Source organism: Anolis carolinensis, unplaced genomic scaffold (assembly GCF_035594765.1).
Source record: "Anolis carolinensis isolate JA03-04 unplaced genomic scaffold, rAnoCar3.1.pri scaffold_15, whole genome shotgun sequence".
NCBI lineage: Eukaryota > Metazoa > Chordata > Lepidosauria > Squamata > Dactyloidae > Anolis > Anolis carolinensis.
Window position 1 is genome coordinate 9,517,212 of NW_026943826.1, and position 18,272 is coordinate 9,535,483.

The following is an 18,272-nucleotide window of genomic DNA, read 5'->3' on the forward strand; positions in this document are numbered from 1 at the left end:
ATAGTATGACACAGCAAACAAGACAGATATGCTGGATGTTGTATCACAAAATCACAAGTCGAACTCTTCCCAAGTGTCTAGGACTCTGTGTTGTATTATTATTATTATTATTATTATTATTATTATTATTATTATTATTATATAGTATATGCTGGATTTCGTATCACAAAATCACAAGTCGAACTCTTCCCAAGTGTCTAGGACTGTGTGTTGTATTATTATTATTATTATTGTTATTATCATTATTATTTATTTGAAACACAACAAGATGAGTCCACAGCAGACACTCTGCTGGCTGTTGTATTGGATCACACATCAGACATGTCCAAAGTGTCTATTATTATTATTATTATTATTATTATTATTATTATTATTATTATTATTATTATGAAAGCCTTCAACAACATATCAATCTATCTATCTATTTACCTATCTACCGTATATACTCGAATATAAGCCGACCCAAATATAAGCCAAAGCCCCTACCACAAAAAAACTGGAAAAACATTGACTCCAGTATAAGCCGAGGGTGGTAAATTTCAAAAATAAAAATAGATACCTATAGCCGAACAACTTTCCTCTCTTTTCCAGCCTCTTGCTATTTGTGGATGAAGCAGATGCGTTCCTGCGTAAGCGGTCAACGGTACGTATCTAAAGACAGAATTCTGCATCTTTGCTTGCTGTGAGCTGAATGCTCAACTATAAGTATCCCTTTTTTGTATCGTTCCCTCCTAAGCTCTAAATTCTTAACAGCCACTTCACGCTCTGCTTGCTGTGAGCTGAATGCTCAACTATAAGTATCCCATTTTTGTATCTTTGCCTCCTAAGCTCTAAATTCTTAAAAGCCACTTCACGCTCTGCTTGCTGTGAGCTGAATGCTCAACTATAAGTATCCCATATTTGTATCTTTGCCTCCTAAGCTCTAAATTCTTAAAAGCCACTTCACGCTCTGCTTGCTGTGAGCTGAATGCTCAACTATAAGTATCCCATTTTTGTATCTTTGCCTCCTAAGCTCTAAATTCTTAAAAGCCACTTCACGCTCTGCTTGCTGTGAGCTGAATGCTCAACTATAAGTATCCCATTTTTGTATCTTTGCCTCCTAAGCTCTAAATTCTTAAAAGCCACTTCACGCTCTGCTTGCTGTGAGCTGAATGCTCAACTATAAGTATCCCATTTTTGTATCTTTGCCTCCTAAGCTCTAAATTCTTAAAAGCCACTTCATGCTCTGCTTGCTGTGAGCTGAATGCTCAACTATAACTATCCCGTTTTTGTATCTTTGCCTCCTAAGCTCTAAATTCTTTACAGCCACATGGCACTTCACGCTCTGCTTGCTGTGAGCTGAATGCTCAACTATAAATATCCAATTTTTCTATCTTTGCCTCCTAAGCTCTACATTCTTAACAGCCACATGGCACTTCATGCTCTGTTTGCTGTGAGCTGAATGCTCAACTATAATTGTCTCTCTCTCTCCTTTAGGAAAAGATCAGCGAAGACTTGCGGGCCACCCTCAATGCTTTCTTGCATCGAACAGGGCAGCACAGCAACAAGTAAGGAATCTCTTTCTCTTTTGCGCCTTGACATTAAGTCTAGTCGTGTCCGACTCTGGGGGTTGGTGCTCTTCTCCATTTCCAAGCCAGAGAGCCGGCGTTGTTCATAGACACCTCCAAGGTCATGTGGCCACTGGCATGGCTGCACAGAATAGCCTTACCTTCCTGCCTGAGCGGTACCTATTGATCTACTCACATTGGCATGTTTTCGAACTGCAAGGTTGGCATAAGCTGGGGCTAACAGCGGAAGCTCACCCCGCTCCCTGGATATGAACCACCAACGTTCCAGGCAGGAAGTTTGGAGCCAAAGTGAAGAGGGGGGGGGCAGGAAGACATCATTCCACCATGTTTCCTATGTCAATATAATAATAAAATGAAATATACTGATAGTATGCTATACTAATATACCTCTCCCGCTTCTCCAGGTTCATGCTGGTCTTGGCCAGCAACCAGCCCGAGCAGTTTGACTGGGCCATCAACGACCGGATCGACGAAATGGTTCACTTTGCGTTGCCGGGGCTGGAAGAGCGAGAGAGGCTGGTCCGGATGTATTTCGACAAGCACGTCCTGAAGCCGGCCACCGAGGGCAAGCAGTCAGTAAACACCCTTCCTGCGCCTTCTCTATTGCCATTATGGTTTTGGGATTACGGGGTCTCACGTGGGGCTATTCTAGAGCAGGGGTCCCCAAACTAAGGCCCATGGGCCGGATGTGGCCTTCCAAGGTCATTTATCTGACCTTCAGTTTTAGTATTTTATTTTTAGTGTGTTAAGTATTTAAGGTGGCCATTGCCTAATACTACTTGCATGCTGGTGCTGATTTGTGTTGTTTTTCTTCATCCAGGCGCCTGAAGCTGGGCCAGTTTGACTATGGGAAAAAGTGCTCTGAGATTGCAAAGCTGACCGACGGCATGTCCGGCCGGGAGATCTCGCAACTCGCTGTTGCCTGGCAGGTAAGCACAACGTTCTTCCCGTTGTTTACGTGGATTCTCTTTTCCTTGCATTTGAATCCACTGCCCCGTTGTGTCTTAGTCTCTGGAGCAGCAGTCCTTGTATAGGACATCATTTCAATTATTTAAACATAACACTCACGTCACCTCGCTTTTCTCCAAGCTAAACATACTCAGCGTCGCTGTGAGTTTTCCGAGCTTCATGGCCATGCTCCGGAAGCATTCTTTCCTGACGTTTCACCCACATCTATGTGTGCTTCATAGAGGTGAAGAAGGGGGCCAGGAAGACACCATTCCACCATGTCTCCTATCTCAATATAACAGTATATAATACTAATATTATGCTATACTAATAATATAATATACAGTAGAGTCTCACTTATCCAACGTTCTGGATTATCCAACGCATTTTTGTAGTCAATGTTTTCAATACATCATGATATTTTGGTGCTAAATTTGTAAATACACTAATTACTACATAGCATTATTGCATATTGAACTACTTTTTCTGTCAAATTTGTTGGTGCTTAATTTGTAAAATCATAACCTAATTTAATGTTTAATAGGCTTTTCCTTAATCTCTCCGTATTATCCAACATATTCGCTTATCCAACGTTCTGCCGGCCCGTTTACGTTGGATAAGCGAGACTCTACTGTATTGACAATATTATAATATAATACAATATAATAATGCACTATTATAATTGTATATTATATATTACATATAATATTACTAATAATGCAGTATAGTGGTCGTACAATATAGTAATATATAATACTTATATTGTGCTATGCTAATAATATAATATATTGTATATACATATAATATTGATAATAATATAATGTAATACAATATAATAATAATGCACTATTGCAATTGTATATTATATGTTACATGTAATATTACTAATAATATTGCAGTATAGTGGTCTAGTACAATATAGTAATATATAATACTTATATTGTGCTATGCTAATAATATAATATAGTGTAAGTAAATATAATATTGATAATAATATTATAATGTAATACAATATAATAATAATACATTATTATAATTGTATATTATATGTTACATGTAATATTACTAATAATATTGCAATATAGTGGTCTAATACAATACAGTAATATATAATATATTGTGCTATGCTAATAATATAATCTATTGTATAAACATATAATATTGACAATATTATAATATAATAATGCACTATTATAATTGTATATTATATGTTACATGTAATATTATTAATAATATTGCAATATAGTGGTATAGTACAATATAGTGATATATAATGCTTATAGTGTGCTATACTAATAATATAATATATTGTATGTACGTATAACTTGTAAGCTACCCTGAGTCCCCTTTGGGATGAGAAGGGCAGGATATAAATGTTTATAATATTATAATGTAATACAATATAATAATAATGCGCTATTATATTTGTATATTGTATATTACATGTCATATTACTAATAATCTATGTTTTGAGTTTACAACTTGTAATGTGCACTTTGCTAATCTATTACAGCCTCACTGTTTTTAAATTCTATGTTTTTAATAAGTGTGTTTTTATTATTTTTGGGTAATGTGCAAATATTACAATGGGTGCATGTTATTGTTTATTGATGTATTATATATTGTTATTGTTTTGTGTTTGATATTTCTGTGAGCCGCCCCGAGTCCCCTCCGGGGGAGATGGTGGCGGGATACAATTATTATTATTATTATTATTATTATTATTATTATTATTATTATTATTATTATTATTATTCTGGTCTAGTACAATATAGTAATATATAATGTTTATATTGTGCTATGCTAATGATATAATATATTGCATGTACATATAACTTGTGAGCCGCCCCGAGTCCCCTCTGGGGGAGATGGTGGCGGGATACAAATAAACATCATCATCATCATCATCATCATCATTATTATTATTATTATTATTATTATTCTGGTCTAGTACAATATAGTAATATATAATGTGTATATTGTGCTATGCTAATAATATAATATATTGTATGTAAATATAACTTGTGAGCCGCCTGAGTTCCCTTTGGGGTGAGAAGGGCGGGATATAAATGTGGCAAATAAATAAAATAGAATGTGGGCAAAACGTCAGGAGAGAGTGCTACTGGAACATGCCCATACAGCCCGGAAATAGCCTTGAATTGTTTTTGTTTTTTGTTTTTTTGATCGGTGAAACGTAAAATGAGATGACAGAGGGTTGTGGGTTTCGGGGTAACTCTGTATCTGAGAAAGCGGATTCCGGGCGACGCCGCGAGGCATTTGCATTTATCTCGGGCAAAGCCAAATGCTTGATTTCGGCAAGTTAAAAATTTCCCCTTCCGAGCGGTTTCCTTTCTTCTGCTGGCAGCCGCGGGCCTGGGCAGCTCTATTTTTAGAAAACCATTCAGAGAACCAGCCAAGTGTGAACCGCAGAGACCCAGCTGGAGCTTTGCAGTAAAACGGGTTTGCGAGCCCTCTTTATCCTACCAAATCTGCAACATTCCTGGCTCTTGAAAGGAAGCTAGAACCTTCCAGTGCCTCTTACAAATATGCTGGGATCCTGTGAGTTTTCCCGGCTGTATGGCCATGTTCCGGAAGCATTCTCTCCTGACGTTTTGCCTACATCTATGGGTGAAACTGCCTCACAACCTCTGAGGATGCCTGCCATAGATGTGGTCAAAACGTCAGGAGAGAATGCTTCCAGAACACGGCCAGACAGCCCGGAAAACTCACAGCAACCCAGTGATTCCAGCCATATCGACAACACAGGATAGTGTGTTTTATTCTGTTTAAATTTTCTTGTTGATGATGCTTGATTTGCTCTGTATGTGTTTTATTCTGTTTTATTGTGATTATCTGGGCTTGGCCCCATGTTAGCCGCTCTCAGTCCCTGCGGGGACATGGAGGCGGGGTATAAAAATAGTTATTAATAATAATAATAATAATAATAATTTTCTGTTCTTCTACAAGACTTGTAGTTCCCATAGGTGACACATATTATGATGATGATTATTATTTTTTTGTTCTTCTACAAGACTTGTACTTCCCATAAGTGACATTATTATTATTATTGTTGTTATTCTGCAAGACTTGTACTTCCCATAAGTGACACGTATTATTATTATTATTATTATTATTATTATTATTATTATTATTATTATTATTCTGTTCTTCTGCAAGACTTGTACTTCCCATAAGTGACATTTACTGTTGTTATTATTCTGTTCTTCTGCAAGACTTGTACTTCCCATAAGTGACAAGTATTATTATTATTATTATTCTGTTATTCTGCAAGACTTGTACTTCCCATAAGCGACACTTGTTATTATTATTCTGTTATTCTGCAAGAACTGTACTTCTCATAAGTGACATGTATTATTATTATTATTATTATTATTCTGTTCTTCTGCAAGACTTGTACTTCCCATAAGTGACACGTATTATTATTATTATTATTATTATTATTATTATTATTATTATTATTATTATTCTGTTCTTCAAAACTTGTACTTCCATAAGTGGCACTTATTATTATTATGTTCTTCTACAAGACTTGTACTTCCCATAAGTGACACGTATTATTATTATTATTATTATTATTATTATTATTATTATTATTATTATTATTATTCTGTTCTTCTGCAAGACTTGTACTTCCCATAAGTGACTTATTATTATTATTATTATCTCCCGACAGATAGCCACCCAGCCTCTGCTTTAATAAGTCAGCGTATTGTAGATGTAGGAGAGACCCAAGGGTCATCTAAGCCAGGCAAGAACACACAATGGAAGCACTCCCAACAGATGGCCATCCAGGCTCTATTGGCTTTTTGGCTAATGCTTGGAAGACCAGCATCAAGCCAGTTCTCAGGGCTTTTTGTTTCAATCTCTTTCCTTTTCCCAGGCGGCCGCGTACGCATCCGAGGACGGCGTTCTGACGGAGGCGATGATTGACGCCCGCGTGGCCGACGCGGTCCAACAGCACAAGCAGAAAATGGAGTGGCTCAAGGCCGAGGGCGTGGAGCCGGGAAAGAGCCAACCGTTGCCTCTGGCGCTGGGGAAGTCCGTATGAGTTGCAAAGAGAAAACGAGAGACGGAGAAAACATGCCAGGCCGACTGACGACGGGGAAGCGAGCGGCCCTTCGCCTTAAGGTACCGGGACGGAACAGAATCATGTCAAGGAGATCACAAAGGTTGTGCCAATGAAGAAGGATCAAGGTGATACATTTTGAAATCCGCTGTCTCTGGATTATTCTTTTTTTTAAAATGTGGGACTGTATCCCAGAAGAGGATACCAATACATTAAAAGAAAGCAACCGGTTTGTGCCTGATTTTCTTCCAAAGGTTTGTAAACCACTTTAAGTTGTGGGATTTTTTTGAAAAGGCAAAGGAGGGGTTGTTGTATGTCTTACGGGCTGTGTGGCCACGTTCCAGAAGCATTCTCTCCTGACGTTTCGCCCACATCTATGGCAGGCATCCTCAGAGGTTGTGAGGAATATATATCCATGTTCCAGAAGCATTCTCTCCTGACGTTTCGCCCACATCTATAGCAGGCATCCTCAGAGGTTGTGAGGAATATATGTCCATGTTCCAGAAGCATTCTCTCCTAACGTTTCGCCCACATCTATGGCAGGCATCCTCAGAGGTTGTGAGGAATATATATCCATGTTCCAGAAGCATTCTCTCCTGACGTTTCGCCCACATCTATAGCAGGCATCCTCAGAGGTTGTGAGGAATATATGTCCATGTTCCAGAAGCATTCTCTCCTGACGTTTCGCCCACATCTATGGCAGGCATCCTCAGAGGCTGTGAGGAATATATGTCCATGTTCCAGAAGCATTCTCTCCTGACGTTTCGCCCACATCTATGGCAGGCATCCTCAGAGGTTGTGAGGAATATATGTCCATGTTCCAGAAGCATTCTCTCCTGACGTTTCGCCCACATCTATAGCAGGCATCGTCAGAGGTTGTGAGGAATATATGTCCATGTTCCAGAAGCATTCTCTCCTGACGTTTCGCCCACATCTATGGCAGGTATCCTCAGAGGTTGTGAGGAATATATCTCCATGTTCCAGAAGCATTCTCTCCTGACATTTCGCCCACATCTATGGCAGGCATCCTCAGAGGTTGTGAGGGTTGTGTGTGTGTGTGTGTGTGTATGTGTATATATATATGGGAAGGCTGGCTGGAATCCTATGTCGCAGTTATGAATGCATCACAGAGTTAAGCGCCCGTGAGTGTTGTGTATTCGTAGTCCCTGCGTCAACGGACCTACGGACCTCACAACCTCTGAGGATGCCTGCCATAGATGTGGGTGAAACGTCAGGACAGAATGCTTCTAGAACATGGCCATATATACCTCACAACCTCTGAGGATGCCTGCCATAGATGTGGGTGAAACGTCAGGACAGAATGCTTCTAGAACATGGCCATATATACCTCACAACCTCTGAGGATGCCTGCCATAGATGTGGGTGAAACGTCAGGATAGAATGCTTCTGGAACATGGCCATGACCCAAGCTATAGCTCACAACCTCTGAGGATGCCTGGCATAGATGTGGGTGAAACGTCAGGACAGAATGCTTCTGGAACATGGCCATGACCCAATAATTAATATATATATATATATATACACACACACACATACATACATACACATACACACACACACACACACACACACATATGGGGCCCCTGGTGGTGGTGCAGTATGTTAAAGCCCTGAGCTGCTGAACTTGCAGAACGAAAGGTCCCAGGTTCAAATCCCGGGAGCGGAGTGAGCGCCCGCTGTTAGCCCCAGCTCCTGCCAACCTAGCAGTTCGAAAACATGCACATGTGAGTAGATCAATAGGTACCATTCTGGCAGGAAGGTAACAACGCTCCAGGCAGTCATGCTGGCCACATGACCTCGGAGGCGTCTATGGACAACGCCGACTCTTAGACTTAGAAATAGAGATGAGCACCAATGCCCAGAGTGTGAGTAGATCAATAGGTACTGCTCTGGCGGGAAGGTAACGATGCTCCATGCAGTCATGCCAGCCACGTGACCTTGGATGTGTCTATGGACAACGCCGGCTCTTTGGCTTAGAAATAGAGATGAGCACCAATGCCCAGAGCGTGAGTAGATCAATAGGTACTGCTCTGGCGGGAAGGTAATGACGCTCCATGCAGTCATGCCGGCCACGTGACCTTGGAGGTGTCTATGGACAACGCCGGCTCTTAGACTTAGACCTATACGGTATATATGGGAGATTTAACGTCAGTCTGCGGCAATGCCTTTGAATCATTCCTCCAGCACACATACCACAAACAGCCTTTAATGGAAATGATCTTGGTTGAGAGCTTGCAAATCAAATAAAAACAAGATTAGTGAGGTTCGTTTTGGTGGTAGATTTCTCATGTTTTGTTTTTTTCCCTTCTCCTTTTAATCACACAATTAAACAATAAGAGCAAATCACAGATATCGTCAATATTATTTTCCTATCCAATTCCCTCCCCGCTTCCTTTTTTTTACCCCCATTCTGTTTTGTAACGCGGAACGAAATTGGGAAAGTCTGGAAATATAATCTCGCCGACAAAATAAAAAGTACTATTTTGACATTGTTGGGAGATTGTTGGGAACGGGAGATATAATTCTGCCATGCAGTCCCATCCCAGGCAAACTCCAAAGAAAGCATTAAAATGTCATTTTTCAAGGGGATGACTGCTTCCAGAATCCCCAGCTAGTGGTCATGCGAAGGCAAGGGATTCTGGGAGTTGTAGTCTGAAAATAGGTCATTTTTGAGCCGTGGAAATGGGCCTTCCTGGGATTTGGGTCTTTGGAGTTCAATGGGAGGAACCTTGGCCGAAACACCAGGTTGAAAACCACTGAAAACAACTGACAAGTATCCACTGAACTGAGAAGTATCCACTGAACTGAGAAGTATCCACTGTTGGAATAATAGCAAGGCACTGAATATCATTAAGCAATGTATTATGTGCAATAAATGCATGTAAATTCCAGATAAGCAGTTAGAAATTACAATCAAAGTGTTGCATTTACATAAAATAGAGTCTCACTTATCCAAGACTCGCTTATCCAAGGTTCTGGATTATCCAAGGTATTTTGTAGTCAATGTTTTCAATAGTAATAAGATGGTGATGGTGATGATAAGAATATAACAATAAGAAAAATATGGCGATAATAATCATAACGATAATATAATAACAATAATAATATGGTGATCATAATAGTGATAATAATATGGTGATGATGATAGTAATATGGTGATAAGAATATGATAATATGGTGATGATGATAATAATCATAATGATAATAATATGGTGATCATAATAGTGATAATAATATGGTGATGATGATAGTAATATGGTGATAAGAATATGATAATATGGTGATGATGATAATAATCATAATGATAATAATATGGTGATCATAATAGTGATAATAATATGATGGTGATAAGACTATCATAATAATACGGTGATAATAATCATATGAATATGATAATAACAATAATAATATGATGGTGATAAGAATATGATAACAATAAGAATAATGTAGTGATGATGATGATAATAACAGTAAGAAAAATATGGCGATGATAATAATCATAATGATAATGACAACAATAATAATGTGATCGTAATAGTTCTAATAATAATATGAGGATGATGATCATAATAATATGATAGTGATAAGAATATGATAATAATATGGTGATGATAATCATAATGATAATATAATGACAACAATAATAATATGGTGATCATAATAGTGATAATAAGAATATGAGAATGATAATAATAATATGATGGTGATAAGAATATGATAACAATAAGAATAATATGGTGATGATAATCATAATGATAATAGGAATATAACAATAATAATATGGTGATCATAATACAGTAGAGTCTCACTTATCCAAGACTCGCTTATCCAAGGTTCTGGATTATCCAAGGAATTTTTGTAGTCAATGTTATCAATAGTAATATGATGGTGATGATATGGTGATTATGATCATAGTGATAACAACAATAATAATATGATAGTAATATAATAACATGGTGGTTATGATAATAGTAATAATAATAGTAATAAGATGATGATGATAAGAATATAACAATAAGAAAAGTATGGCGATGATGATAATAATCATGATAATATGACAATAATAATAATATGGTGATCACAATAGTGATAATAATGTTAATATGAGATGATAATAATAATAATATGATGGTGATAAGAATATGATAACAATAATAATACGGTGATGATGATAATAATGATAATATAATAATAACAATAATAATAACATGATGATAATAGAAATGATAACAATAAGAATAATGTGGTGATGATAATACAGTGGAGTCTCACTTATCCAAGGTTCTGGATTATCCAAGGCATTTTGTAGTCAATGTTTTCAATAGTAATAAGATGATGGTGGTGATGATAAGAATATAACAATAAGAAAAATATGGTGATGATGATAATCATAATGATAATATGACAACAATAATAATATGGTGATAAGAATATGATAACAATAAGAATAATATGGTGATAATGATAAGAATATGATAATAGAAATATGGTAACAATAAGAATAATATGATGATAATGATAATAGCAATATATCAATAATAATATGGTGATGATAATACAGTAGAGTCTCACTTATCCAATACTTGCTTATCCAAGGTTCTGGATTATCCAAGCCATTTTTGTAGTCATTGTTTTCAATACATCGTGATATTTTGGTGCTAAATTCGTAAATACAGTAATTACAACATAACATTACTGCATATTGAACTACTTTTTCTGCCAAATGATGTTTTGGTGCTTAATTTGTAAAATCATAACCTAACTTGATGTTTAGTAGGCGTTTCCTAAATCCCTCCTTATTATCCAACATTTTTGCTTATCCAACGTTCTGCCGGCCCGTTTATATTGGTTAAGTGAAACTCTACCGTATCTATTTTTATTTTTGAATTTGACCCGTAGCTGCTGCATTTCCCACCCTCGTCTCATACTCGAATCAATAAGTTTTCCCAGTTTTTGTGGTAAAATTAGGTACCTTGGCTTATATTCGGGTCGGCTTATACTCAAATATATACGGTAATTTAATCCCTCCTTATCCAACATATTCACTTATCCAACGTTCTGCCGGTCCATTTATGTTGGATAAGTGAGACTCTACCCTAATATTATATTGTAATACGATATAATACTAATAATACAATATAATAATATTAATTATATATCATATTTTACATGTAATATTACTAATAATATTACAATATGTTGATACAGTACAATATAGTAATTTATTACCAGTATTGTACTATACTAATATAATATTGTATGTAAATTTAATTTGTAAGCCGCTCTGAGTCCCCTTCGGGGTGAGAAGGGTGGCATATAAATGTAGCTAATAAATAAATAATAAATAAATACGGTATATTGTTTAATGATATTCAACACCTTGTGGATACTTGTCAGTTAAACCCTTGGAAACACATTTTTTTATATATAGTATTCCGGCCACACGACCTTGGAGGCGTCTACGGACAACGCCGGCTCTTCGGTTTAGAAATGGAGATGAGCATCAACCCCCAGAGTGTGAGTAGATCAATAGGTACTGCTGAGTTGGGGAAAACCTTTACCTTTTACCTATCCCATCATCCCCAATTCACGTAACACAGGGAGAAGGACAACAACAATAAAGTTAGGGTCGTGGGATCCTTTTAGTGATCGGCTTTGGTGGGAATTCGAGTTTACTGCACTAGAACCAAGGGAGTGATTGATACACAACGTCCGGCCGCTTTCCTCCAAACCAACAAATTCAATAAGAAACAAAGAAAGTGACCAATCCAACGTCAAAACAACCAAAATAGTTCCGAACCTCAAACCAAACCTGCCAGAGAAATCTTGGGACACAACCAGACCGGACTTTGAAAGTTCTCGAATGCTAAACACTGCATCTTCGGGCCAAATTCACCTACAAAGACCTGGGACGACGACGACAAATTTCCAAACAAACAAATAAACCGAAACCAAAAAATAAATAAATCAAAAGTACACTGGCGTTGCAGGACACCATCGAGGAAGCGATGGATTGGAAGTACAATGCGAGTTCTCTCTTTTTTTGTTGTTGTTGTTGTTGTTGTTTTCTTACGTTCGTTCTTTTTTGGGTTTTGTTCTTTTGTATTTACATATGTACAGAAGTCCACCAAGAAAATGGTAACCACAGTGCGACGCCGCGGGTGCCGGGCATCCGGGACGGGGATGAATTGTGCATTCTCTGTGTGCCGGGACGGACACAACTCGGGGGAAGGAGAGGAAGTCCTAAAGCAGCATCCGTCGGAGACGTGGGAACGGGCCGAGGTCCCCTCGGGACAGAGTTCGGGGGCCTCGCATCAGTCTCGGGCGGCCTCAGAGGTGCCTCGGGCTCGGGTGCCCGTTGTGGTACAGCTTCTGTTTGATGTGCACCATGTTCCCGGTGGCTTCGTCATATTGCCGGTGGTGACGTTTCCTGAACTCCTTGAAGTTACAAAATTTTGGAAGCCAAGACCAAGTATTGTCTGGAAAAAAAAGAAGAAAGGGAGACAGAGCTCTTAGAAGGACTTCGGTAAAATATAATAATAATAACAACAACAACAACAACATTTGGAAAGTGTCTGACGTGTGATCCACAACAACAACAACAACACTGTCAAAGATCAGTGTCAGGGGGTCAGGGTGCGTGTTGGTGGGTTTCTTCAAAACCATACCAGGCCCGGGCAGTGGCGCAGGCAGGAGAGCAAGCCAGCTGCAATTAACTGCAATGAATCACTCTGACCAGGAGGTCATGAGTTCGAGGCCCGCTCGGAGCCTATGTTTGTTTGTCTTTGTTCTATGTTAAAAGGCATGGAATGTTTGCCTATATGTGTAATGTGATCCGCCCTGAGTCCCCTTCCAGGTGAGAAAGAAGGGCGGAATATAAATGCTGTAAATAAATAAATAAATAAATAAACAGCTCCAGACCAGCACCCTGACGAATTGGTGAACTTCTGCCCTCACCAATTCCTCTCCAATGTCAGACTCAAAGACTTCTGCAATCTGAAGTTCAAACACTTATTTAATATTTACAAAGATATATTTACATAACAGCAAAGTCCATCGCTAGAAGCTGGCATTTTCCCTTTGCCTCTCAACTCGGCACACACAGCTCAACAACGAGAGATAAGAAGCACATTCCTTAGTCTGAAGGAAGTTCCGACCTCCAAGGCCGGAAATCATCAGGCTGTCAGTCAAACTGGCCTGCTGTTAACTGTTTCATTGCTGAAACACACACTTCTCAAAACAGCAGAAACACTTGATTTACATTTCATATACACACAACCAAAATCCAACACTTGGGAAGTGTCCGACATGTGATCCAATACAACAGCCAGCAGAGTGTCTGCTGTGGACTCATCTTGTGTTTCAAATAATAATAACTGCAAAAGGCCACCCTACTGGGATCTACGTGCATCATCCGAAAATATATCACACAGTCCTAAACACTTGGGAAGTGTTCGACTTGTGATTTTGTGAAACGAAATCCAGCATATCTATCTTGTTTGTTGTGTCATACAATAATAATAATAATGACTTCATTTGTATTCCGCCCTAACTCCCCAACTTCAGTAAATGAAACCTAACATCAATAAATTAAGCTACATGTAGTCAAACAAAATTATATAATAATAAGGAGACAGAGCTCTTAGAAGGACTTCGGTAAAATATAATAATAATAATAATAACAACAACAACACCACCACTTGGGAAGTGTCCTACGTGTGATCCACAACAACAACAACAATAATATTTTATTTATATACCCCCTATCTCCTGGATGGGACTCAGGGCGGTTTCCAATCATAAAAACAACACAAACATTACATAACATAATAACACATTATTAAGCAATTAAACCTAACATCAATAAATTAAAACTATATGTAGTCAAACAAAAGTATATAATAACATATAATAATGAGACAGAGCTCTTAGAAGGACTTCGGTAAAATATAATAATAATAATAATAATAATGTTGACTTCATTTGTATTCCGCCCTAACTCCCCAACATCAGTAAATGAAACCTAACATCAATAAATTAAACTACATGTAGTCAAAAAATTATATAATAACATATAATAATAATAATAACAATATTTGTATTCCGCCCTATCTCCCCAACTTCAGTAAATTAAGCCTAATATCAATAAATTACGCTACATGTAGTCAAACAAAATTATATAATAACATAAAATAATAATAATAATAATAAACAACTTTATTTGTATTCCGCCCTATCTCCCCAACACCAGTAAATGAAACCTAACAAATTAAAACTACATGTAGTCAAACAAAGTTATATAACAACATAAAATAATAATAATAATGACTTCATTTGTATTCCATCCTAACTCCCCAACATCAGTAAATTAAACCTAACATCAGTAAATTAAACCTAACATCAATAAATTAAACTACATGTAGTCAAAAAAATTATATAACATAAAATAATAGTAATAATAACAACAAACTTTATTTGTATTCCCCCTTACAAATTAAATTTACATACAATATTATATTAGTATAGTACAATACTGGTAACAAATTACTATATTGTACTGTATCAACATATTGTAATATTATTAGTAATATTACATGTAAAATATGATATATAATTAATATTATTATATTGTATTATTAGTATTATATCGTATTACAATATAATATTATGAATATTATATGTATATACAATATGTTATAATTATTACATATTGTAAATTATACTGTATATATATATTTATATATAAACACACACACATATATGTGTGTGTGTGTGTGTGTGTGTGTGTGTGTATATATATATATATATATACACACACACATACATATCTATATATATAAAAGAGTGATGGCATCACGGCGACCCACAAAACAACAAAACTACAAGCCGCCCAACCTCGAAATTTGACAACACAACCCATCATCCACGCCTCTAGGTTGATACAACAAAAAGCAAAGAAAAATAAAGTCCTAATTAGAGGGAGAGAAATAATTGTTTTTATCCAATTGCTGCCACTTAGAAGGCTAAGCTCTGCCCACTTGGTCTCCTAGCCACCCACTGAGCCCAGTGTTAATAAAAGAATAAAAAATAAAATAAATACAAATAATACAATAAAAAAATAAAAAACACTAAAATAATTAAAAACACTAAAATTAATACAATAAAATACTATAATAATAAAACTAAAAATAATACAACAAAATAATAAAATATAATAAATAAAAAAGATAAGTTACAATAAAATTAATTTAAAAAATACAAATGACGTCAAATAAAAATTCCACAACAACTTTTAACCAATACCACCACCACTTTGCCACAGCAACGCGTGGCCGGGCAAAGCTAGTACAGTATAGTCTCACTTATCCAACGTTCTGGATTATCCAACGCATTTTTGTAGTCAATGTTTTCAATACATCGTGATATTTTGGTGCTAAATTGGTAAATACAGTAATTACTACATAGCATTACTGTGTATTGAACTACTTTTTCTGTCAAATTTGTTGTATAACATAATGTTTTGGTGCTTAATTTGTAAAATCATAACCTAATTTAATGTTTAATAGGCTTTTCCTTAATCTCTCCTTATTATCCAACATATTCGCTTATCCAACGTTCTGCCGGCCCGTTTACGTTGGATAAGCGAGACTCTACTGTATATATATAAAACTAGCATAGCATGTTATTGCGGATAAGGGCCTCCAGCTGTAAATAAAAATTTATTTACTGTAAATAAATAAATAAAAATTTAAAATAAATAAATAAAATTAAACTAGGCATCTGAAGTCTTTGGAAGAGAAGGTCAAAGACCTTGCAAAACTACACCTTCCAGGCTGCGATAGCATTGAACCATGGCAGTTTAATTGTACGCCAGTTCTATAGTATAGAGATGCATATACTTTGAGATAACAAAATACAGTAGAGTCTCACTTATCCAACATAAACAGGCCAGCAGAATGTTGGATAAGCGAATATGTTGGATAATAAGGAGGCATTAAGGAAAAGCCTATTAAACATCAAATTAGGTTATGATTTTACAAATGAAGCACCAAAACATTATGTTAGACAACAAATTTGGCAGAAAAAGTAGTTCAATACACAGTAATGTTATGTAGTAATTACTGTATTTACAAATTTAGCACCGAAATATCACGATATATTGAAAACATTGACTACAAAAATGTGTTGGATAATCCAGAACGTTGGATAAGCGAGTGTTGGATAAGTGAGACTCTACTGTAAATGTATTTGTGTTCTTACACTTCAAAACAAAACCTTTCCTGAGACAACCATCACGAAAAGAAACACTGCAAGAGTTAATACAATATAATAACAAGGGCCATCCAATCCAACCCCCCTTCTTCCGGGGAGGAGAGGCACAATCAAAGCACCCCTGACAGATGGCCATCCAGACCCTCGCAAACCCCTTTCCAAGACCCCAGCAGACGTCCACTTACCATACCGTCGGCTTGTCCGCCACGCTCGCACGGCATAATGGAGGACCCCGTCCATCCAGACCAGAAACCAGCTTATACAGAATCCCAGCAAGAGTCCCAGCATCAGGTCAATTTCCTGCTTGGTGACATTGTCAGTCACAAAGTAGTTCTCTGAGGAATCCACGACCGACTGGTCCCCGTCGTAAGGGATGACATAATGGACATGGTGCCTGTCGGGTCGGGAGAGAAAAAGAAGAAGAGCATCAAGGTTTTGAGGCTGATTTACGGTCACAAGTAGAAATCACTCTCGGATTTAGCTCTCCAAACACGTCGTGCCGGGACACACTTTTCAGACCTGCATCCATTTACGTTCTTTTAAAATATAGGTTTACTAGTTTTATGTTGCATTCATGGTGTATTTATGCTTACCATTTGTATGATTTTAAATTGTTTTAATGATTTATATCAATTTAATGATATAATGATATATAATAATATTATACTATACTAATATTATAATACACTAGCTGTCCCCGGCCACGCGTTGCTGTGGCAAAGTGGTGGTGGTATTGGTTAAAAATTGTTGTGTAATTTTTATTTGACGTTATTTGCAATTTTTTATTAATTTTTATTAATATTTTATTATTTTCTTGTATTATTTTTAGTTATTTTCTGTTATAGTATTTTATTGTATTAATTTTTAGTGTTTTTTATTATTTTTTATTGGGTTGCTAGGAGACCAAGTTGGAGGAGCTTAGCCTTCTAACTGGCAGCAATTGGATAAAAGCAATTATTCCTCTCTCTCTAATTAGGACTTTCTTTTTCTTTTCTTTTTCTTGTATCAACCTAGAGGCGTGGATGATGGGTTGTGTTGTCAAATTTCGAGGTTGGGGGGCCTGTACTTTTGTTGTTTTGTGGGTTGCCGTAATGCCATCACCCAGCCTCAATGTTAATAATAATAATAATAATAATAATAATAATAATAATAATAATAATAATAATAAAAAAGAGGGTTGGAAGAGACCCCTTGTGCCATTGAGTCCAATCCCCTTCTGCCTTTGTGCACCAAAAGCACAAGCAAAGCATCCCTGACAGATGGCCACCCAGCCTCAATGTTAATAATAATAATAATAATAATAATAATAATAATAATAATAATAATAATAACAACTACTTTTTCTGTCAAAGTTGTTGTATAACATGTTTTAGTGC

The 18,272-nt window shown here is 36.8% G+C and overlaps 2 protein-coding genes across 2 annotated transcripts in view; one reads left to right on the top strand and one right to left on the bottom strand.

Moving 5' to 3' along the window:
* The window catches only part of LOC100560362 (ATPase family AAA domain containing 3A), a 32,568-nt gene extending 25,735 nt beyond the window's left edge, over window positions 1–6,833 (top strand). Inside the window, exons 12-16 of the mRNA XM_062965777.1 lie at window positions 592–643; window positions 1,477–1,547; window positions 1,973–2,140; window positions 2,389–2,497; window positions 6,418–6,833. Of these exons, the coding sequence (XP_062821847.1) occupies window positions 592–643; window positions 1,477–1,547; window positions 1,973–2,140; window positions 2,389–2,497; window positions 6,418–6,585 (568 nt within the window). The 3' untranslated portion in view covers window positions 6,586–6,833. The remainder of the gene's footprint in view (window positions 1–591; window positions 644–1,476; window positions 1,548–1,972; window positions 2,141–2,388; window positions 2,498–6,417) is intronic.
* A 1,981-nt stretch (window positions 6,834–8,814) lies between these two features.
* Window positions 8,815–18,272, bottom strand: part of tmem240 (transmembrane protein 240) — a 29,281-nt gene continuing 19,823 nt past the window's right edge. The window contains exons 3-4 of the mRNA XM_062965780.1: window positions 17,082–17,290; window positions 8,815–13,103 (exon numbers count right to left, since the gene is read on the bottom strand). Coding sequence (XP_062821850.1) covers window positions 12,955–13,103; window positions 17,082–17,290 — 358 coding nt within the window. The 3' untranslated portion in view covers window positions 8,815–12,954. The remainder of the gene's footprint in view (window positions 13,104–17,081; window positions 17,291–18,272) is intronic.